The sequence below is a fragment of the Gouania willdenowi genome, chromosome 10 (assembly GCF_900634775.1).
Source record: "Gouania willdenowi chromosome 10, fGouWil2.1, whole genome shotgun sequence".
NCBI classification, from domain to species: Eukaryota; Metazoa; Chordata; class Actinopteri; order Blenniiformes; family Gobiesocidae; genus Gouania; species Gouania willdenowi.
Genome location: NC_041053.1, coordinates 26,955,044 through 26,979,224, shown reverse-complemented (window position 1 = coordinate 26,979,224; position 24,181 = coordinate 26,955,044). Strand labels below are relative to the sequence as shown.

The window sequence follows — 24,181 nt, the reverse complement described above, 5'->3', positions numbered from 1 at the left end:
ATTAAACTTAGATGGACTTATAGAAATTCCTTATACAACCTGAGCATCTTTTTTCTGTTTTTTGCCACTAAAACATTTAGCTTCAAACTCAAAAGTTCAAAAATATACAATTTATCACAATTACAATAACTATATATTAAAAAGAACAAGGAGAGTCTGCTGAAGGGGGTGCGCCTGGGGTGAGGTTATGGGGCTAATAAATGTGATCCATTTGCTCCAAATAAGATAAAACCTGTCCTTTTGGATCCTTATAAATTACATTAAGTCGTCAACGTTTCCATTTTAATGATTTCCAGGAACACTCCTATCCAATCATCTACTGTGGGTGGTTGTGGGTTGAGCCATTTTCTTGTGGGTGATCCTTTTTGTAAATGAGCAGGTTTATATTGTGTGAGAAAATGTGTCCTCTATTATCTCTCTCACACACACACACACACACACTCACACACACACATTTATCCTGTCCCTGCCTGTGTCCCAGGGAGGAGAGTGAGAACGTCCTGACACTGAAGGGCCTGACCCCGACCGGTATGCTACCCAGTGGGGTCCTGTCTGGAGGCAAACAGACCCTACAGAGTGGTGAGTTTTTCACACTTTGTAGTTTTATACCAAACACTCCAAGAAAAAAAAAAAAGACACAATAACCCCATGAGGACACCACCAGTGTGGGTTCTCTGCCCTCCTGTCCTCCTCTGCTGCTGATTCCTCATCCTTCTGCCTGCACTGACTCACTTCCTCTCTCCACCTCACCAGCGCTGAGGACACTAACAGCCTGCTGGTCGTGCTTGTGTGTGTGAGAGAACTAGTCAGAATGACAGAAAGTACAGAGCAGTAACGCAAAAAACCCCACTAACAGAAAGTGAGAGGACATTGAGAGTGTGTGTTTGACAGCTAACACCAGCTACTGCTAACAACAGGTGCCCTCGCTCAGAACCTCACATGTTAAAAAGCCAGAAACATGCCTCTAACTTTTCTATTTGCAATCTGATAGCACCAATGTTTTGCTGGAGGACATTGAACCGTGTGTCTGATATTACCAGTATCAGTATATCATGTGGGCACATAATCCTTATTGTAAATAAGCAGCGATACCTCGTGTTGAGACAGCACAACTGTACAAAAGGTAGTTTGACTTAAGCACACTGTGAAACACACAGGCCTTTACCCAGTGCATTGATGAGAAAGTGCCGCAGGGTTCAGACATGTCCAAGATTGAAAAACACTGGATTTTTCCAATCTCAACCTGTGGGGGTCAGACCTGCCTTGTTGTTGTGGGCACTAATAACTAATAAGAGCCAACATTCGTTTGCTCTTTGGATTTCTATAACAAACGTTTTAGACAGAAAGAGTCAATGAGCTAGAGTTTCAAACCCTAACCACCTGGCTATTACAGCAACATAATGAGATATTGCTGTAGTGCCACTTAAAGCAAGAAAGTGAATTGGCATTAAGCGGTTGTATCAGATCCAATGGTGATGAGTGCTCCTTTGACATAAGAGCAGTTTACCACTCAGACCCTCTGTCAGCTGCGTTCATTCACACCTCTTTCTTTGTCCCTCGAAGCCAAAGCTGTTAGCATATCTGCACAGAAGCATGTTTCAGCCTTCACCTCGTTTCCCTCCTCCTCCTCCTCCTCCTCTGTTCTTTGCACTTCATCCTCTCTCTTGCACTCTTTCGTCTTCTGTCTCTTCCTCTCCTCTCTTTCTCTTATTTTGCCCATCCTTCAGCTACCATTGAGGCCATAGAAGCTATCGAGACAGTTAAGGACGCCGAAGGTAAAATCCCTCCCTCATCTCACTGTGTGGTGTGTGTGTGTGTGTGTGTGTGTGTGAGTGAGTGCGTGCAGCATGACTGCAGCCTCAGCAACTCATGCTCATAAGGTCATTGTTTTCTTACCCATGGTGCACTGGGTTCTTCAGTCAGCGTCAGCGCTGACAACAAAGCCTAAAAACCTGCAGCAAGCACCACACTGAACACACGAGTGCCCACAGTGTTTTTATTTTTATCTAAACATACATTCACTCAAACCTTTTTTAGACTTGGGAGTATTGCAGTGTTTTCTTTAAATTCCAGGTTTGCTGTGTTTCAACTGAAAAATACACATGTGATCAATCTGTTTCCCTGCTAGCAGCATGTCTGTGAGGACAAAGACACTATCACATGGCCTGCTTCAGCAAACAGTCACATGACCAGAGTGTAGTGCGTAGACAGTGGTGTGCGAAGAAGTCATGCCATGACAACAGTTGTTTGCTCAAGAAGGCAAATAAAAGTAGTCGAAACTCGTGTGATAACTTCACATTGGGTCCAACACAGAAGTTCAGTTTGAAGATTTAGATCTGAACCAATTTGATCTGAATGACGTTTAGATTCATCTTTATCTCCTCACTGAGGGACAGGTCTGTTCCGTGCTGTTGGACGGATTGTGATCATGTTGCTTCAGTCAAGTGTTGACACTGTGTGAATTAAGAGCCTCCAAACCTTCTCAATTGTTTTACATTTTGTTGGTCACAGCCCCTTTGCTTAAAGTACTCGTCTATACTCAGAAATGTAATAAATCACTATGGTTACTCTTGCGATAATTCCTAATAACTAACTCGCTAAGCACTTCTCCATGATGCCACCACCACCATGCTTCATTGCTGGGCAAGCAGTAAGTGCTGGCATGTCTACTGCATGCATGATGTTCAGTAGAGTAGGGTATGGAAAGCCGTTTGAGCATAAAGTTGACATAAGTGATACCAACCATTTCATTTATTTTATTGGTTTATTTAACAGGGACAGTGTACATTAATATAAATACTGAAAATATACCAGATTTTGCTAAAAGGCTATTTTTCATCTGCAGTCCCTGGACAGAATGTTCAATTATCACCCTAAAAGAATACCACAAATTACAGGAAATATACGATAAAATACACAGTGAAAATATGCAACTACATATTAACATATAACACTTCATTTTACAGCATTTGAGGAGACAATCATCAGATATTAAAACATACAAGTTCATAAAATAAACCATAACAATAGTTTAGCTCTATGAAGTACTCAATTTTGGTTTACTAGTGCACGTCTACACGAGTGCACTTTACTAGTGAAGAAAAGTCACTAGTTACTACCAGTGAAGCAAAAAGTGTAACTAGTACAGCTAGTAAGCCTTATATGCTAATGAAGGGGCGGGGAAAAGCAAATTCAAGTTAGCGATTGTTTTTTTTTTTTTTTTTTTTTAGAATATTACAACCAATCATGTTGCTGGATGTAGTTACAATCCCCCTACTTCATTTGCATTATGTCTACAATTATTATTAGTAAATCTTTTGGCCTTACTCGTACTATTAATAGACTAACAACCTAATATAATGAGTTTACAAATTGTCAATCAGTAGACAATTTTGTGTTACTAGTAAAGTTGAGTTTTTTTACAAGTAACATATTTTAAATCTCTTAATACTTAAGTTATTGCAAAAAAAAATAAAAAATCGCAAGTATTAATATTTTACTCTATTGTCAAAGTTGCATCGGATCAACCAGAGCCTCAGAACAATGAAAGACTTCTTCAAAGGATTTCCTTCTTTATGGCCCCTGAGCTATAATTAAGTTCCTGGTTATTTGTTGTTGTATATAACTATTTATATGAATAAAAAAACATTCACCTTCTGCATTAATAGGACAAGCTTTGATTATTATTTCTTTTTTAAATGGTAGTTTGAGCTCCAATTGTTGTAGCATATTGGCAAACATCAGGACACACGACTATACACAACCTCAATATTTAATTATCACCACAAAAAGTGTACACAAATGTCTACAAATTATGTTTCTGGACTAATGTGGGAGATTAGTAATTAACAGCGTAGGACTGTGATGTAACAAAATGAGAGAGAAGTGAAGGGTGTGAAAACTTCTAGAAAACTGTCTTTGGCTTATCTGAAGCACAGACCATAATTTGTTTGTGTGAATAAATTATGGTAATATTCTGTGTTGTGATTTTCTGTCACTGACTTGTGTTCTATGTCCGCTGTGTGGTACAGTACTGTATTAGCGAGTAGATGCATGTGAGTAAAAGTAACGTGTGCGCAATAGAGAGCTTTGTTTTTTATTTCAAAGGCATCTGGTTTAAGTACATCTGACCGTAGGTTTAAAAGATTAAAAATTAAAAGAATATCCATGTATTTGTTTTAATTAACATGACAAGACAGAGGTCTGAGTCTCTTCTTGGTTCATCTTATGTTAGATTAGTAGAAGTAACAAATCAACATTTACCATCAGGCAGGAGGAGTAGAGTATGTTCCCACATTATGTCAATTTAACTAAAAGCCAAAAAGGTACAAAAAAAACCCCAAGATGAATCAAATTACAAAATAAACTAACTAATGAACTGATGCACAGACATCACAGAATATGTACAGCAGCCACACGGTTTCCTAAAACTCCTTTAAATAGTGAGGGAAAGTAATTAGGAGATGAGGAACACATGAGTGAAAACAGGAGGAACCCTCATCACTCACAGCACATGAAAACTAATAAGACAAGGTGTAACGACACAGACAGGAAACCATTAACATGTTCCCAACCAAAACACAAACAAAACAGGACTTACAGAAGTAGAAAACATCCAACTAAAAAAGAGCTCCAAAAAGACTAGAACCAACAACATATGATGAACAAGACCAAATTTAACCTAATGTGACATTAAATCATTGAAGTGATTGTGAAAATTACATAAAAGACACATCCACCCAACAGATTTGGGTTTTGATGTACAGTTGATGGTTTACATGATGTTTGTGCATGTCACAGTTCTGCAGTAACAGCCATGAAAAACAACTTCACTCATAAAAGGAAAAGCAAACCTAATTTGGCTTTATATATATATTTAGACCAGGATAGTGTTGAGTTTCATATTCATATCAGCATATGACAGAAAACAGCATATCAATAACACCCCAAACATTGCATTAAAAAGCAAATACATACAGATACTATAAAAGTCCCTCAGGTATTCACCCTGATAATTAGGGATGGGATGATACACTGAGTTGATGATATTATACGATAGACGATGTGTGCTCACGAAAATGAAACGATCCAAAGTTTTACATATTTACTCTAGGTACGACCTTTTAAACTCAATAGAAATATACAAAAAATATAAACAAACCTTAACAATCTGGTGTGTAGTAGATTGTGTGGATTTTATAAAATCTTATGCTGCCCTGTTCAGTTCAATTCAAGTTTAAATAAACTTATAAATGTCTATTAGACAAGCAGTAACACAAAAAGCTGCATGTTTTGACATCTTCCAACACAATGTGTAATTTTTCTCATCCAGGGCTAACAAAAGGACAAGCATTTGCTTCTCATTATGAACTTCTCAGAAACGTCTCGTAGACGATAAAGATATTTAGTCTTTGAACGACCTTGTCTCAGCCTACTGATTTATGATGGCCCGGTTTCACGAGCTGTCATGTTTTCTGAAGGTCAGTCTTAGCATTTAGACAAGAACGCAACATTAAAAAGTGCGTTAAAGACTGTTTGGACAAAGAGTGTATGGCAGAACTTTGTGTATCTAAACCCAGATTGACTTTCAGATGTCTTTCATTATTCTTATTGGTTTAAATTTTGATTTAAACTAAATCACACGTAAATAACTACATATGAAGTGACTTCAAACCGTGAAGGCTTTGGATACACAAAGTTCTATCGAATATTTTGCCGGACACGAGCTCATCACGTGTGTTTTTGTGTGTATCTGCAGCCATCCGTGGCTTCTCCCCGCAGCATCGGATCAGCAGTTTCGAAGAGGCCAAAGGTTTAGACCGAATCAACGAGAGGATGCCGCCGCGCCGCGACGCTGTCAACAGCGTTGGCCTGTCGATGAGCCGCATGAACATGGGCGAACCCAATGGGACCGACAGCAACAGCAATATACAGTGATGGACACACGATCCCACATGTTCATACCTGAAACTCCTACACTGATACGCAGTTATATTGATAGATACGTGTACATAGGCATATACACACAAGTAATTTACAACACCAACAAACACTACACACACATATACATACACACAATATTACCTATCCCTTACCTGTCACCCTCAGCTGTTATGTAAAGCATGAGCGGACCTGGACTTTTACCAACGAAGGCCACGTCTCTTCACCGAAGTGATGGGCCCAGTTTATAGAACTACAACTCCCATGTATCTGCACAACCACAGGAAAAAAATGTGCAGAACCCTCCCCACACAAACCAGGAGGCGCTGCTCCACCAGTGGGGTGACGGTCACGGTGTCAGCATGAGGTGCTTGTAATGTTGTTGGCGGTCAAGTGTTTGCACGGACGAGAGGAAGTGTGGTTGGCAATCAGGGGATCAGGGGCATTTAGGCTACTTACGTACGCTTTTTTATTTCCTGTTTGCATCCTAAAGCAGGAAGCGGAACCAAACTCAAGATTTGACTTTGTGGAGATGTGGATTTTGCCTGCCTTGCGTGCACAACAATGTACATGTTCATGTGGATCGTTTGAGAAGAAAAAAAAATTGTGATTTTTGTTTGCAAACATGATAGCTGATCTTGCCGTCAGCCTGGGGGAGTGAGATGAAATAGTCACTGTGAGGTCGTTGGTTTCTTATCTTTGAACGAGGGGACGTGCAGAGATAATCTCAGCCGCGACCTATAATCCCAGGCTAAACTGTCCTTTTCGTCTCTGGAGGAGATTCCCATTTGCTTTTGTAGCACCACATTGCACGTACTCTCCACTTTAAGTCAAGTGGAGAAATCTTCTCCCCTCAAATGATGAACAAAAAAAAAAAAAAAAAAAAAACAAGATTCCTGTCCTGTAAGCTTCTGGGAAAGGCTTGAAATTAAGCGTATTTGGAGCATTTCTCCCTATCCTAAGCGTGTAAATAGGATATTTAGGTTTTATTGCACATCTGATGCAAATAATCACAGGTTTCAAGATGCAGTATATTAGTAGGAATTGGATGCATTGCATTGGAGAGGCAGTCAGGGAGAGTTGAAATGTGAAGCCACCCTCTTCTCGGTCTCTTTCTACATCCTTCCGTCTGCTAGTGACGGCCTCGGCCTCCAAAGGTCAGCAGTGACATCACAGAGGACACTGACTCTCGTGTTAAAGACTACAGGAGGGAGTCAGAGGAAAGAAGTCTTTGTAAAGCATTAATATCAGTGCATCAGTGCATGCAGAGTTAAGTTCTTTGATAATGTGAAGATTATATTTGTGCTCTGTGTTTCACTATCGTAGGAAATGATTTCTTCTTGGGTTTTTTTGGATGAATATATTGAACAGCGGTATAACGAATCATTTATTTTGTACATAATGTTGATTTAATTTATTTTTTTTTGTATGCATTTGGTTGGATTTTTTTTTTTGTTCACCATTGTTTCTTTTATTCTCAGTTTTTTTCTGATGCTGTACAAAATGACAGTACGCTATTCAAAATGTCAGATCCACGCTCTCTCCTCCCTTCTTTGTTGATATACCTGACTTGTTTGTAACGGTAAATATGACTCATAATAAACAATTATTAAACTAGCATTATTGAATGACCATGTTATATACAAAGGCACAGGCTTTCAGGCATCCCAAAGCATGATTGCATGGTTGAAATATGTGCTGCTCGAGGCTGAAAAGCAGACACGTTTTAACAGAAGAGCAGGTGTGTTGCCGTCACAATTTAAAGGGAAAAGTGTAGTCTCTGATCATTACTCTGGATGATTCCTTCTTGTTTTTTTATGATATTTATGATGATTAGGATTCTATTTATTATGAACATTATTCTTCTCTACTCTCTCTTTCCATCTCTCTCTCTGCTGGTCACTCTTCATGTTTCGTTGCTCTTTGGTTGATCTTGTGCTTCTTTGGGAGAGGTGAACCCCGATGGGAGATCCTGTGCCATAGAAACTGTGCCACGGTTCTGACTTTTTTTTTTCGTTCTCCTGCTCACGTTCTGTTTTGACTCCCCCAGTCACCAACACTGTAAGCATGCCCCATGGGACGATCCACTTTTTATACTCTTGAATAAAATATGCATGAACCTTTTGGCGACGAATGTGAGCCTTTATTTCACAAACATGTACCAACGGGTTCTTTGCAAGCATCATATATGACGAGCCTTGATCACACTTCAGGAAGTAAGACTAAGTACAGAGATTTTCTGGCGAATCTCACAAACCAATCTCTTCCTTAAAATACAAAGCAGGCAGTTAGTAATAAGTCTCAAAATAGCTTTGAGTTTACAGGAAACACCTGCATTTCCTGTGAGTTTCATAATACAACAAAAACATTTGACCAAATAGAAAGTTCAGGAGGCCACAAGTAGTGATCCCTGAGTTAGAAAGGGCAATAATAAAACTTGAAATGTTAAGTCTGTAAAAATGTTCTGTTTAAATATGAGAAAGTAGTTAAGTTTCATTAAGCTTCTTCAATCCTACCTGCATTTCCTGCAGTGGTTGGTTGTTGGGGCCACTCCCAGTATTCAGGTAAAAGCCAAGCTAATAAGTGCACAATATGACAAACTTAGCAGAATACACAGTAATACACATTCTGTGGTCATACACAACACGCATATATTTATACTGGAAGGGAGAACGCCTCAACCAATGTGGATTTTAACCCTCGTCTTCTAAATAAAAGACAGCGATGCTCACTGACAGTGTGTGAACCATGCATGACACTGCAGCTGTACAACAAGAATTTACTACATACTGTCAGTATCTCTTACTTTGTTCATTAAGTTCAAACATAAATTATGTTTCACTTGATGCTTGAAGCTAATTCCTGTTTGTAGTGGTGAAGCAGGTGTCGTATGAATCACGGCAACTGTCCCAACAAAAGGAACCTGATCTCAAGCGTTATGTTTTACTAGAGAAACAATGACTAATATCGGTGTTACACAGGTCTCTTCTTCCATCATTTCTCACTTTAAGCCATGACGTTTCCACTCCCAGTTTTAAACAAATAGAGGAAAGAAAATCGAAAGTGAAACTATGAGTGGATGATATGAGAGCAACAGAACAAAGAGAGCGTTAGCACAGGACAATCACTTCAGCAACTGGCAGAACAGAGTAAGTAGTTCCACATTTCTACTCTTTATATGCATAGATGGATGAATGTTTCTGAAGATGTCAAGCAAACCACTGATAAAAAAATGTACTTAATAAAAAGCATGAGAGTGGGTAACTGGAGGTTTTTGTATTTCTTAGTTGGAAAGTAAATTGATTAAATTAGTTTACTTTATGCAAGCCGAGAATGTTTTACATTGGAAGTCACACATAGAACAATTTCGTTTTGATCTTTGGAATTTCCCTGCACACAACTAATATAATAATAGTTTACACAACACCATCAATCAAACGACTGAACAAAAGAATGTTAAACAACTACACCTGGTTTAAAGGATGGGGGGGGATGGGTAGTGGTGATTAGGTTAGAATTTAAATGCTCCAGATGTGATTATTTTTACAGACATTTTCTTTGTGGGAAAGCTTTTGTCAGACATACAAACACAAATCTCTCCCGATAGATGCAGCACCTCAGAGATCAGGAAAAGCTCATCCCTCGCCCTCGTGGGACTTTGCCAAAGATACTTGCTGCAGCACTGGCTCTCACAGCTGCTGTAGGCGCCGTAATTTGGTCCCCAGAGAAGTTTTTTGGCCAAGTTACCATGACGATTCTCATCCATACCTTTGGCCCTCTGTTGCATGGCATCTGTCTGCTGGCTGAAGAGATGCTTCATCATTCAAACACAAGGTGAGAGAAAAGAGTGGCACCATATGATTGTGGGAATCCCCCATCCCCCACCCGACCCAATCCTAATCACAGACCTTAAATTAGACATAGGCAACTGGCGGCCCGGGGGCAAAATGCGACCCTCGCTCTAACTTTGAGCGGCCCCTGAAGTAAATGCACAAAATTACTTAAAAACACAAACAAAATTACATAAATTTACACTAATCAACATAAACACACAAAATGACTCCAAAAACACGCAAAATGGCAACAAAACAAAAACACTGAAAGCGAATACACAATGTCTCCAAAATGAGAAAATAACAAAAAATGACTCAACACACAGAACAACAAGAAAAAAAACAAAATGAGAGGAAAATGACTTTAAAAAAAACACACAAAGCGAAAGTAAACACACACAAAACAACAACAGAAAGCACAAAATGAGAGAAAAATATACAAAACGACCACAAAAAAATTAATTACACCAAAAACACATAAAAGGAACACATAAAGTCATTGTTCTTCCCTATATTAATGCTCAGAACGGCCATTATTCTAAATGCTGACATGAATGTTGATAATGTGGCCTTCAGACCAGAAAATCATATTTTTGTGGCCCTTCTGTGTAAAGGTTGCTCACCTCTGCCTTGTGAGCAACCTTGTGTAAAAATCATCAATTTAATTTAATTCAACTTTATCCACATAGCGCAAATTACAACAGTAGTCATCTCAAAGCACTATCAAAATATTAAATTCTTAAGTGAAAAAGAAAAAAAAGCATTGGGTGACATTGGGAAGAAAAAAAAATCCCTTTTAACAAGAAGAAATCTCCAGCAGAACCAGGTTCAGAGGCGGCAGCCACCTGCATTGTTGGTGTTTTGAAACCAAAAAAACAAATCTGACTTACATCAGATTTTGACCAATTGGGGTTTTGCTGTACAATTTTACTTTAAAAGACTTTTCTGGGTTTGGTAAAAAAGGAAAAGGGCTAATCAGCAACTTTTCAGTTTTCATGCTCATACCTGTTATTACAGGATTTTTAAGGTATAGGAACTCAAAACACAGACCAACAGGTTTCTCCAACACCTGTCATATCTTTCAATTATTGTACAAACAAGCTGCTTCTTGCCTGTGTGATGTACTCAGGTATCATGGAAAAACTCCACTGAAACACATGTTGTCAGCCTGTGGTTTGGGGGGTAGGACCATGCTGACTGCTGCACTGACTGCTCTCCTGCTCTCCCTGGTCCATGATCAGCTGTCAGATAAATACCAATACTGGGAACTACTTCCTCTGGTATTTATGTGCTACCCACTACTCAGGAGCCTGGGAGTCCTGGTGAGATCAACCAAGCACAGTGAAACCTTTTTTTTTCTCTCTTACTTTCCATGTTCTCATGTTTCCACAAATAGCTTTAAAGCTTCCCTCCCTTGACACTGCTTTCAGTTTCTGTTCAGACATTCATCCATCATGGTGGTACATATCCGCACACACACGCACACGCACACACACATGCACACGCACAGAAAATCCAATTTCAGTCATTTGAAGTATAAGAGTTGATAGGCTAGAAATCCTTCAAAATCAGGCATTTTGATTTATTCTTTTTGTGAAGAAATCAGTTAATTTTCTATGATTAAAAATAAGTCAGTGTACTTTATGGTTTTTGGTCTCTTTAGCACACTTATATTCACGAACCCTGATATATTATCACAGATGCCGAAGCTTTCACAGTTTCACTTCATCAAAAAATAAAAAACATCTCATTGCTTACTCTCTCTACCTTTGATTCTCAGTTCAAGGTTCTGGTTTTTCAGGTTTCCATTGTCACTTATAGACAGTGACGTGCTGTGAGCACTGGGGTTGGGTAGGCAGGGCTTTGCAAATCGAGACCACCAATGTCAACAACAATGGCAATTCCATATGTTTCTGTTGGCAAGTGTTAATTCATTTCAACTTTATTTGAATAGCGCAATTTACAACAAAGTTATCTCAATGCGCTTATCAAAATGTAAAATTCATAATAAGAAAGAAAAAAACCCAACAAGATCCACATGAACGAGCATTTAGCCATCTAACAAAATCAACATTGTAAAACACCATTAAAGAAACATAAACAATTATTTAATATAGCCTCCATACTCTCCCAATAAGATAAATCTCATGACACGGCAGCGCATCCGATGTTTGTGTTGGAAACACAGAAACATGGAGAAAATGACAACAACAACAACAACTCAGAACAACCTCAGTGAGGCGCATCCACAAAGCCAATCCTACCATTCACTGTAAAAAATACGAACAATTTTCTAGTAGTATCAAGTATCAACGACAATCAGCAAGAGCAAAGCCAAAGTTGTAACAGAGTTACTTCTGCTTGTCCTGTAGATCAGTGTTTCTCAAATGGGGGTACGCAATGGCACTACAGGGGGGTACTTGAGAGAGAGAGAGAGACATTAACAAATTAAAAATATGGGATTTTTTAGTGTTTATTTTAAGTTAAAAATAATAATCACACTGAATATTACCATCAACTCACAAAAGGACAATAAAAACAATACTGAAAATTACAAATAACAGACGAACAACAACAAAATACACAAATTGATGATAGAAATGATCTTCATTAGAACATGAAGTGAAAATACAAGGGCCAGTATTGGTCCCACATCAGGAGAGAGAAAACTAGGTATGTCCCAATCCGATATTGATATCAAATATTGGTCCGATATCAGCCAGAAAACAAATATCAAATTTTATCGGACTGCATCTAAAATCTCCGATATAAGCGCTCCGATAAGTTTTTGTTGTTTTTGTCCCCGTCCTCAGTTGTTCCCACCTGAAGTTAACTTGAATTGCTGACTATTGTTCTCTGTTTGAGTAACATCACTTGATGAAGCCTTTTTTCTAACATTCCATACTACGAAATAAATAATAAAAGTATGTATGATTTGTGATGATATTGTAACGGATCAATATCGACCAATACACAAGGCTGCAATATCGATATCGTATCGGAAGTGAAAAAGTTGTATCGGGACATCCCTAGAGTTGACCATAAATGATAAAAACTACAGAAATAAATCTATTCCGGAGGCAGTAAACACTGTTTCATTCCACTTAGTTACAAAATCACATTCTTTAAAATGTGTGTTATCACATTCTCTATAGTTGTTTTTTCACAGAGTTCTGAGCAAAATGTAGTAGTTGGATATAAGGGGGTACTTGAGGGTTGAAGGGAGAAATACACCAATTTACTGCAGATGGCAGGTTGTTGGTTTTACTGTCGCAAAAGCAGTTCTGTGTCAATCTTGTGTGATCTATTCTAGATAGAGTACCGCACACAATTTGTGTTCTTTTGTGACAAGAGTTTCCGGATACAACTCCACGTACACAAGTGGAATCTGTGTGACATCAGAGCAGACTAGCAATTGCTTTGGATGGGGAGATATATTGTCAGCCTTTTAAAAAAATCAAAGTGTGGTTGTTGAGCATTTCAAAGTCTCTCAGCTGTTTTTGTGGTCCACTTGCAGAGACCTTCAGAGGTGGAGATATCAGATATCTGTGAGGGGAGGAAGATGAATGTGGCTCATGGACTGGCCTGGTCTTTCTATCTGGGATACCTGCGTCTGGTGCTGCCACGTCAGTACTGTCACAACACACACAAACCAGGGTTGGGGTCAATTATATTTGTAATTGTGTGATTGATAATTAATTACAATTATAGTGTAAATGTAATTGTAATTTAAAAATATGTTGCCGTCGTAATCGTAATCACTGTGACTTACAGTTACAGTTCTATGTACAGTTCAACACATATGTAGTTAACAATTATTAAAATGTGTTTCATATTAAGCCTTCCCACATTTTACCATTTAAAAAAAAATATAAATCGAGGGAGTATAGTGACACGAAAAAGGCTCAGATGCCCAAACCACAAATATTAAAACCTATATTTCCATTGAGTAGAAAGCCTAACAAGGTAACCATTAGATAAGAAAGAAATTAGATGATAGATACAGTATTTGTTTTTAGTGTATTTTAAAGCTATTTATGACCTGTTATCATAAGAAATTCTAACAGAAAGCTAAAAAAAGAGGAAGGTTAACTTTTATTAGGGTATTTATTAAAGGCTCAGCAATTGTAACTGAACTTTAGTAATTGAGAACATAATTGTAATTGACTTTCTGAGGATAAAAAATAATAATAAAATTTTAATTGTAATTGGGGGGGGAAAAAAAGCTGGTAACAGTAATCGTAATTGAACGTGGATATTGAAAACGTAATTGTAACTGAAAAAGGTAATTGACCCCAAGCCTGACACAAACACACACCTACACACACGTAAAATGGACACCGTCATCGTTCTCCACCTTTATTTTACAAATATAGATACTGTATGGTCACCAACGCACTGAAATCTGAAGTACTGTGGGTATGTCAAACATGTACAAAACATTTAGTTACCAGTGAATAAAAAGATCTTACAACAAACTAATAAGGCAGATGAACAAAGAAAGAACATATAAAGGAATATCTGTATTTGTTTGTGTGTTGATGCAGGGCTAGATGACAATATTACAACATTTTGTGCCCAAGACAAGAACAACAGCTCCTTCCTGAGCCGCGGCTCTCGTAAACTCCTCATCCTCGTCCCTCTCAACGCCAACACCTCACACAAGTTTGAGGACGAGGACAACAACATTAGTTTCTATGGCAACCTTCCAAAAGTGGAGATCAATAGGGCAGGAGTTCGGCAACGGGTTTTTAAGCACAGTGTCTACAAAGTGAAGGATGAGCACAACAGGGTAAGGGCGTGAACACTTTGTATTGTAACATGTAGTGTAATATGAGGCATGTGTGGGGCTGGACCCACTTTATTGGGTGCATGTAATTTAGTCATAACAAATAAAAACATGCATGACTGCCCTCCTCTTATTTAAAACTGCAGTAAAATTGACAGATTATGGGTCTAAAGTATGTCATTAGTATGAGATTATTCTTAGATGTGTTACTTAATCCTCCTTTCATGCTTGGGGTCAATTTGACCCCATTTAATGTTTATCATTCAAAGAAATAATAGTTGACTTTTTTTACATAGGAGAATGTGTATGACTTTATAGTGAACAACCCCAAATATGCTACAAAAAGGAGATACAAATAAATAAATATTTATGTTTATGAGAGGAAAGGGGGGTTCCCAACATTAATCAATATGCTTCATACTGTGATAGTCATGAATGTGCACCCCAAATTAGAAATGCTTTAGAATGAAAGATTTTCAAGATACACTAATGCTAACTGGAAGTTTGACCTGATGGTGGCACTGCGGGAAAGGTCATATCATCACTACAACCAATAGGGTTCATACTCTTGTGGTCATTAACGTCAGTAAATTTGAGAAGATTTGGATGAAATCTTTAAAGGTAAATTGATTTCAATTTACTTCCCCGTGAACTGCCACCTTAACGTGGTGGGGTTGTTTGAGAGCCCGAATGATCCAAGGAGCTATGTTGTCTGGGGCATTATGCCCCTGGTAGGGTCTCCCATGTCAAACAGGTCCTTGGTGACGGGTCAGACTAAGCGCAGTTCAGAAGACACTTTATGGACAATATAAAAACAAAGACCGTGACGTTGCCTGGTATGGCGCAGCCGGGGCCCCACCCTGGAGCCAGGCCTGGGGCTGGGGCTCGAATGCGAGCGCCTGGTGGTCGGGACTTTGCCCACGGGGCCCGGCCGGGCCAAGCCCGAAAGGACGATGTGGGCCCGCCCTCCTGTGGATCCACCACCCGCAGAGGGATCCGTAGGGGTCGGGTGCAGAGAGCACTGGGTGGCGGTCGAAGGGGGGTGCCTCGGCGTCCCGGTCCGCGTCCACAGCTTCTGGCTGTTGGGACATGGAACGTCACCTCGCTGGGGGGGAAGGAGCCTGAGCTTGTGCAGGAGATTGAGAGGTACCGACTAGATATAGTCGGGCTCACCTCCACGCACAGCTTGGGCTCTGGATCCCAACTCCTGGAGAGAGGCTGGACGCTCCACTTCTCTGGCGTTGCCCGCGGGGAGAGGTGGCGGGCTGGGGTGGGCTTGCTTATTGCCCCCCAGCTCAGCCACCACGTGTTGGAGTTCACCCCAGTGAACGAGAGGGTCGCGTCCCTACGCCTTCGGGTTGGGGACAGGTCTCTCACCGTTGTCTCGATCTACGGGCCCAACATCGGCACAGAGTACCCAGCCTTCTTGGAGTCCCTGGGAAGGGTACTAGATTGTGTCCCGACTGGGGACTCCATTGTTCTACTGGGGGACTTCAACACCCACGTGGGCTGTGACAGTGAGAACTGGACAGGGATGATTGGGAAGAACGGCCTCCCCGATCTGAACCTGAGTGGTGTTTGTTATTGGACTTCTGTGCCAGTTACAGTTTGTCCATAACGAACACCATGTTCGAGCACAAGGGTGTACTAGGCCGGAGGTCGATGATCGACTTTGTAGTTGTATCATCTGATCTCCGGCCGCGTGTCTCTTGGTTGCGTGCGTCGAACGCCATGCAGCGAGTCGCAGTGCATCCCCTACCCTCGGTGAGAGGAGCCTCGGTTTCCATCACCGCTTGATGCAGGCAGGAAAAGCAGGTGGATTCGCTTTTATGCTACCATGTGGCAGCTGACGCAGGTGCGAGCAGGGATGCAGGACAATGTGCGCCGGACGTCCAAGACGTCGGGGACAGCGTTGACTCCTGAACGGCAGCTGGCTTGATGGATTCCTGGAGCTCGGGTACCGTGGTAAGGAGCTGGAACCAGGCCTTACACGGTGGTGAAGGCTCGGGAGAGAGACCTATGCACGCAGGAGCCTGGAAGGCGTCAAGAGCCGTGGTCTGAGACGGCAGCATATGTGCTGGGGTCCGTGAGCTCTGGCCTTGTGGCACAGAGCTAGCAGTGGGGCTGTCACCGGGGTCGTACCGGAGTGAGAGGCCCTTGGAGGCCAACGTGCACGCTGAAGCGGCATCGTTGGAAGGAGCAATCAGCCAGAGCTGAGGCTCGGGGTTTTCACGCCTTGCAGCAGTGAAGGACAGCACACACAAGCCTGGAGGTGTCAAGTGGTGATGTCCGGGAGCGGCTAACAGACAAAGTGAGTGAGAGAGCTGCTCGAGGACCAACGTGTGCTGAAGCAACAATGTTAGAGGAGAGCCAACAGACGGAGTTGGGGCTCTGAATTTCAATTACCTGTGAAGGAAATAATAATAATAATAATAATAATAATAATAATAATAATAATAATAAGCAGAGCAAGTTAAGTGCTGGTTGCTTCTTCACCTGTTGTGGTCCACGCAATGCATTTATACTTACTAGCACCCGGCCGACTGGAAAACCCGAAGGAATCCACCTGTGTACAGTTTAGCTGATAAGAATGTGAGATAAGCATGAGAGAGAGAAGGGGTGTTTGAATGAGGAACTGTACACCGAGAGTACCTGGAAAAGTGCTTCTGAGGGATACAGGGAATGTGTATCCCATAGTGAGACATCTCACAAAAATACTATGAAATAGAACAACATTTAGTCTCCAGTAGGCCTACAGTGTGAGCTGCTGCCACTGTAAACTCTCCTGATTTTACCAGTGTGGGTTGAAAGACTCAGCGTGCTGATATTTTCTCCTTTGACTGCACCGCTTAAATGCGAAAGAGAGCGAGAGTCACAGTGAAGTGACAGACTCAAGGGGCTGTTTCTGTATATATAGCTTTTATCCTCAGCGTCTTAAGATAGCACATCAATGTGCTCTACATTCACTTTTATGATGTAGTGAATGTGACAGAAATTGTGCTTTAGATCAAGGCTACAGTTAATTTGGAGGCGAGGACGTTTGGAGTCGCACAAAAGCATCACGAGTTTTTATACAAGACCAAAAATAGACAATGATTGTCTCAGGGTGACAAGAGGAACAAAGTAGTGGCCTTATTTCACTGTCACAGAGAAAAGAAAAAAAGATTCCTGCATTATTGTCAATCAATAGGGCTGGTGTGTTTTTTTTTACTGCTGAATTTGTTTGTTTTAGGCATCAAATTTGAATGTAAGTATGATGTAAAGCTGTGTTTCTCCAATTGGAGTCTGGAGACAAATGGGGGTGTGCAAGCCAAAGGTGGGGGTCTGTAAGTGAATCCAAGTTGACAATTTGGAGATCACCTAAATGCTATTGAAAGCCAATGTTGATCTACCTCCACTTGTAATAATTACAGCTTAAAGACAAATTTCAAAACAAAAGTACAAGGTTTTACTTTTATTTTAAAACAGGCATGTGTATCAAATAGAGGTGTGCAATACACTCAGCTCACGAGACGAGACGAGACACAATATTGGGTTCACGAGAACCAGATGAGATTTTAAGAAAACTTTAGGTTATGTATATAACCCCGGTCCTATGAGTAATACGAGTGAGATGTCTCACTATGGGATGCAACCTCTGTCTGCATTCCTCAGAAGCATTTATTTAAATCTTCCAATCCTGATTGTCCAGTGAAGCGCATTCGTCTACGGACACGGACAGACGGGCAGGGATTGGCTCAGGAGACGAACAACTGATCGCTCCTCCTGAGGCTCCTCGTCATATCCATATAAATGCAAATCACACGAACTGGACATAACACATTCGACCGCTGCTCACCCTGTGAGGCAGAAAAGGCCAAAAGGTCAATGGGAGAACACGAGCCCACAACCTTTGGCACAAAGGCCGACTGGGTCTCAGGATGATCCTCGCATCACCTGGGAAAAGCTTAGTGCATGACAGATGACCCGAGAGCGCATGATGGATGAACCAAGAGCGCATGACGGATGAACCAAGAGCGCATGGATGTCACTGACCCTCTTGGACGAAGCCAGAGCCAGTAACAAGACAGCCTTAAGAGAGACAAACTTCAGGCCCGCCTCCTCCAGTATTTCGAAATCAGGATGTTTAAGTCCCTCCAAAACCACCGCCAGATTCCACGGTGGAACCAGTGATTTGCACACGAGGAGGTGCTCACTGGCCGACTTATTCCCAAAGCCAACGTGACAGGCGGCAATCGCCGCCAAATACACTTTCACAGTGGAAAAGGCTTTGTTTTTGTCAATCAAGTCCTGCAGAAATGACAAAATCACTCCCACCGGGCACTGAAAAGGGATGCGGTTTCTCTGGAGGCACCACCCCTCAATTAGCCTCCCCCAAGAGTCAAAGATACCTAGTGGAGAGGGCTCGAGCACTCTGTATGGTGGAAATCATACTCTGTGATAATTCCACAGCTGACAGATTGAGCCACTCAGATGGTCTGGACGCGGGTGGAAAACTGTGCCCCTCCCCTGTGACAGCAGGTCCCTCTCAGCGGGAGCTGCCAGAGAAGTGCACATAGCAGCTGGTAAACCACCGCCAGCCAGTGCATGGCTAGTGGAGCCACCAGGATCAGTGTGTGTCCACACTCCCTCACCCTGGACAGGGTGGAGGGGATCCCGGGGCACGCCAGTGACGCAGAGCCGCACCGCACTCTGGCGTAACCAAGACCCTTCGTGCGCCATGACGCACAGGATCGAGCCCATGTGAGGCCACCCACAGTTGGAAATTCCTTATGTGAAGGCGACCAAGGTGGATCACGAGGATGGCCGAAGCCATCAACTCGAATAAACGAAGACTCAATAGGTACTTTCTGTGAGGGGAATATATTGGAACACGTCTTTGAGGTCGACAGATATGAAACAATCGCCCTGTCGCACCAGACGCATTGGGAGGAATGCGTGAGCATCCTGAAGGTGCATTTCCTAAGGTACTTGTTCAGGGCCCATAGATCCAGGATGAGACGGATCCCAGACCCCCCTCGTTTGGGGACCAGAAAGTACCTGGAGTAAAACCCGTCCCGGGATCGAGCGGAAGGGACCACTGAGATCGCTCCCCTGCGCAGCAGAGGTATGATCTCCTCCTGTAACACACGGACTGACTCTCCATTGGCCCAAGAGTGATTCATGCCGGCAAAACGAGGAGGGACAGACGCAAACTGCTGCCTGTAATCCTTCGATATCATCCGTAACACCCAAGGTGGAGCCGCGAGCGCTCTCTATCCTTAGGGAGAGAGAGGTCAAGCGCTCTGGTGTACCGACTGAACCTAGTTACGCTGGAGATTTCTTCCTATAAAAAAGGAGGATGTTTTTCTTCCCACTGTCAATAAATGCTTCTTCATGTGGATCTTGTTGGGTTCATTCTTTCTTACTATGGACTTAATATTTTGTTCAGCGCTTTGAGATGACTTTGTTGTATTTTGCGCTATATAAATAAAGTTGAATTGAATTGAACTGAGAGAGGAGCCATACACGGAGCGATGGCGCCCTCTCCGAATCCGGCTGTGGACAGTTAAGCTGGCAAAAAACACGAGATAGCTGAGAGGAGAAGAGGTGTTTGAATGGTGCACGTTTGTCCATGTCCTCCTTTATAGGAGGTGGGTGACCCCCTAGCAGACGGACGCGCTTCACTGGCCTATCAGGATTGGCAGATTGAAATAAATGCTTCTGAGGAATGCAGACAGAGGTTGCATCCCGTAGTGAGACATCTCACAAAATATGAAATAGAACTACAATGACAAAATATATGACTGGACCAATAGACTTTTATTTAACTGAGTTGCATGTGCATTTTGAAATGTTTTATTATAACTCTTTACAGGCATGATGTAAGCATAAGCTTTTAATTAACTTTTTCTTCCACAAATTGAAAATAAAACTGAAACCTAAAAAAGTTAAAATAAAATAAATAAAATAATATATTTGTTTTTTTTCAAGTGCAAACAATATTATGTGCAAAACCAAACCAAAGTTCTACTCCGTCAATACAGAGTGCAAATAGAGTATGTAATTAACAACATGCTGCAACTACACAGCCATGTTCTTTTAACTGTTATTAAACTTCTTCTTCCACAAATTGAAACTACAACAAAAATTTACTCCTTCTCTTGTTTTTTTTTTAATTTTCCTGCTTTAGGTTGGCAGTCGAGACGTAGCAAAGGTGCATTACTGCCCCCACAGGTCACAAATAGAAGAATGGGTAGCTCACAAAAAAATAAAAAAATAAAAAAAATCTTGCAGCACTAGATCTTGTCACACCCCTAGTAAGAAAATATCCTATAATTCATCTGTAACCACATTACCAGGACTTTCTTCCCCTTTCCCCACCTTTTTTAATACATAAAAGTTTCTATTTACAATATTATAAGAAAACATCCACAGCCGCAACAAAATATAGCAACAACTATGGGGGTGGAAAAAACTCAATCCTAAACAGAAATTAAATTCTGTAACAAAATCCTGAAAGTCTTTGTGTACTGTCATGGGAAAAAAAACCATTAAAATAAACTTAATTTCACAACTGTAATCACCAAAGGAACAAATGCTCACATCTCAAATAAAACTATGATGTAAAAAAATAATGATAATTACAAGGATCAATAACATTCAAATTGAACTTCTTTAGCCTTTGGTGCTATTGGTTTACACTAATGTATCCTAACAGAACCAAGTGGATTGTCTAATGTCGTATCAAAGTTATATTACGTGCCTTCTCACACAGCTTTAGTAGCTCATCATTGGAGCATCTTCTGTCAAAGGGGAGAATTTCCCGACACTAAATTGCTAGAACACAGCAACAGCGCCATCTACCTGAAAAACACTGCAATCAGAGTTAACAGTGCACTCTGTGGGGTCCCTTACTTCTAAACTTGATTCAAAAGTTTTCAAAACATCACAAACACAAGGCAAAAAAGGTAACAAACGCATCACATTGAAAACAGGAAAAGGGTTTATTACACCGACTAAATGTTTTAGTTTTTCTTTCCACTCAGTGTGTGAACACAGTTAATGATATTTTATGTCTATATGTCTATGTCTTAAAATAAGGTCCATCTGTGTGTGATGGAGAATGCAACGCCTCTCCTCACCCTCTACGGCATGTCCCAGGAGAGCTACGCTGGCTTTGGAGAAGCAGAGAGAAGACACCAGGTCAAACTGTTCTACAGGACACTGCAGGAAATCCTGGATCACTCACTAGAGTGTCGCAATCGCTACAAACTCATCCTGCTTAATGGTAGTAGACACACACTCAGTGTTTCCACAAACTTTACTTAACATACATCTTATTTTACAAAATAGACAGTCTTTTGTTTAATTTTGTCTGAGCTCATGCTCATCTGTAAGCAAATTACATAAATAGTAGGCAGTGGCACAGGCGGAGTTTGAGATTCTTGCCAAAGGGGACAGTAAAATAAAATTAAAAAAAAATCAATTAAATATATAGAACATCTTGAGTTTAGCTTCACACACAAGCTATGACAACAAATGTACCAATCTAACTGTTTTTATTATTATTAGTTTTCATTTCTGTAACATAAGTTTTGAAAGCTGTATTATGAACCTGCCAAAATAAATCCAAAATGCAGCTTGTAAGTTAAAGAATGAGAGAGTAAAGTTGCTCAAATTAAGCCGTGTTAGTATTTATTATGTTCTACATGTGCTTTAATATGGGAGATACACTTTAACATGGAGGGATAGACTTGCTGTCAGTTGTAAATCACGAAGTTAAACAACAAGTTGGATAGAATAAAAAGATCCATATGGATTAAAAGCATTTAAAAGTCCACTGATTTTGTCGCGGGGAAATGGGAGAGTATTATCACAACACCGCTCAATCCACCGCTTTATATCCAGACAAGTACAGTATATTAAGAATTTTATTTTTTCGACTGAATTTGGGAAATCTTAAATGAAAACTTTTGATCACCTGGGGGGCAGTGCCCCCCTTGCACCCGCAAACTCCGTGTATGGGCAGTGGCTATCCGTACGGTTGCCGTATCAACATTCTATCCGTACGCAGTGCCCCCCATTGGCCAGTTTAGGTCACGTGATAGGTCAGTCATTGGCCAGTTTAGGTCTAAATAGTAATACACAGTGACGTGGATAAGTAACTTTATTCTAATTACTGGTAAATGCCTTTTAAATTGCTCGTTACTGAAAAAAGTGGCCATATTACAGTAACCTTACTAAGTCACTGAGTAACTAAGTTACCGTGCATCTCTGCACACACATCACTTTCCCTCTGTGTTCATAGGTTTTAACACTACACAGCACTGGTCTGAGCGACAGTATTGAAATGCTGACATTTTGAACTTTAACCAAGTGTTTTCAAACTTCATTTTGAGCTAAGAATGAACACACTATTTCCTGTTTCCCTTTTTCCCCAGACAAAGATGGGAATGATCCTCACTTTCTGTCCAAAGCAATCCTCCAACACTTGGAGCAGCAGGAGAAGGAGGAGTACTGTGTCACCCCGTTGCCCAAACAGGAGATGGTGCGCCCTATATTTGCCCTTCCAACCGCACCACCCCTAATAGGTGAGCAGCAGCAGCAGCAGCTGGAGCTACTGAGCACAGAGCCCACGCTCATGTTCAGCCTGGAGAAACCTCATTCCTTGAAGGAGGCAGTAGAGAACACTGATGACTATTACAGACACAGAAACATGCAGTGACCCACACTAGTGCAGTGAAGTCCTAAAGTGGGCTTGCTTAATGCACACTTCTTAGGATAGGAAATATATATATATATATATATACACATACATACACACACGTGTCAATACATCTCATGTAAGATAGGAGTCCTGAAAGCAGGAACCTGACAGCCAATAAAAGCGGTTTGATTTTTCTGATAATCCAGTTCTTTCCTACTTCATCAAATCCCTCCTTCTCCATCTCCATGTATGCATTTCCAATCATCTTGTTCAGAGCAGGACAATGACACGAAACAACCTGCACAGGATGTCTTACTTCAATAAAGCAAATACAACTATTCAAACAGAGAAGTGATTGTTTTTGGGGTTTTTTTTCTCTCTCTCTCTCTCTCATGCACGCTTCACTTCCGCGTTTGAGTGAAGACCGTGAAAGAACTTCCGGTTCCTAACCCTACTGTATTATGACAAATGACTATAGTTTTCATATTAATCTCACGCAACTCAACAACAGCAGTAAATAGCAGCAGACATCTTATACATCTGCATAAGCTTCTGGCCTTTCACTGACAAACTGTTTTTCCCGTTTATTTAGAGTTGCTCCACTTGTTTTATGTTTAGCTAGGTGCTAATGCTACTTTAATACAGTAGCTACAGCTATGTTTTGATAGCATTTCTTACCTTGTATAAAACCTAATGTCCTCATCTGAAGCAGCAACCCGTTCCATGCCGAACTTGTTGGGGTGCAGGAAGGAAGTCAGAACGGGGACCCTCCTCATGACGCCGCTGAGCATTTGATTCATGTCAGGGTTAGAGGTTTATCTCTCCGGTTGTTGATAATCCACTTTTTTTTGCAGCTCATCCTCTTGTGGGAACATAAAACTCAAAGCATAACTACATCGAGCTGAAGCTGTACACTTTGGAACTCAACAG

At 41.0% G+C, this 24,181-nt stretch overlaps 2 protein-coding genes across 4 annotated transcripts in view; both read left to right on the top strand.

Moving 5' to 3' along the window:
- The window catches only part of ppp3cb (protein phosphatase 3, catalytic subunit, beta isozyme), a 37,332-nt gene extending 29,267 nt beyond the window's left edge, over positions 1-8,065 (top strand). For 2 of the 3 annotated variants that reach the window (XM_028459302.1, XM_028459303.1), the window contains exons 12-14: positions 482-579; positions 1,728-1,775; positions 5,759-8,065. In XM_028459302.1, coding sequence (XP_028315103.1) covers positions 482-579; positions 1,728-1,775; positions 5,759-5,937 — 325 coding nt within the window. In that variant the 3' untranslated portion in view covers positions 5,938-8,065. The remainder of the gene's footprint in view (positions 1-481; positions 580-1,727; positions 1,776-5,758) is intronic. The other variant, XM_028459304.1, reaches the window with a different exon arrangement.
- An 851-nt stretch (positions 8,066-8,916) lies between these two features.
- On the top strand, positions 8,917-23,514 carry sting1 (stimulator of interferon response cGAMP interactor 1). The gene is made up of 7 exons (XM_028459719.1): positions 8,917-9,089; positions 9,548-9,774; positions 10,903-11,095; positions 13,291-13,399; positions 14,321-14,565; positions 21,646-21,832; positions 22,986-23,514. Exons 2-7 carry the CDS (start codon positions 9,548-9,550, stop codon positions 23,267-23,269), a joined length of 1,245 nt encoding a protein of 414 aa, XP_028315520.1. The 5' UTR covers positions 8,917-9,089; the 3' UTR covers positions 23,270-23,514.
- The last annotated feature ends 667 nt before the right edge of the window (positions 23,515-24,181 follow it).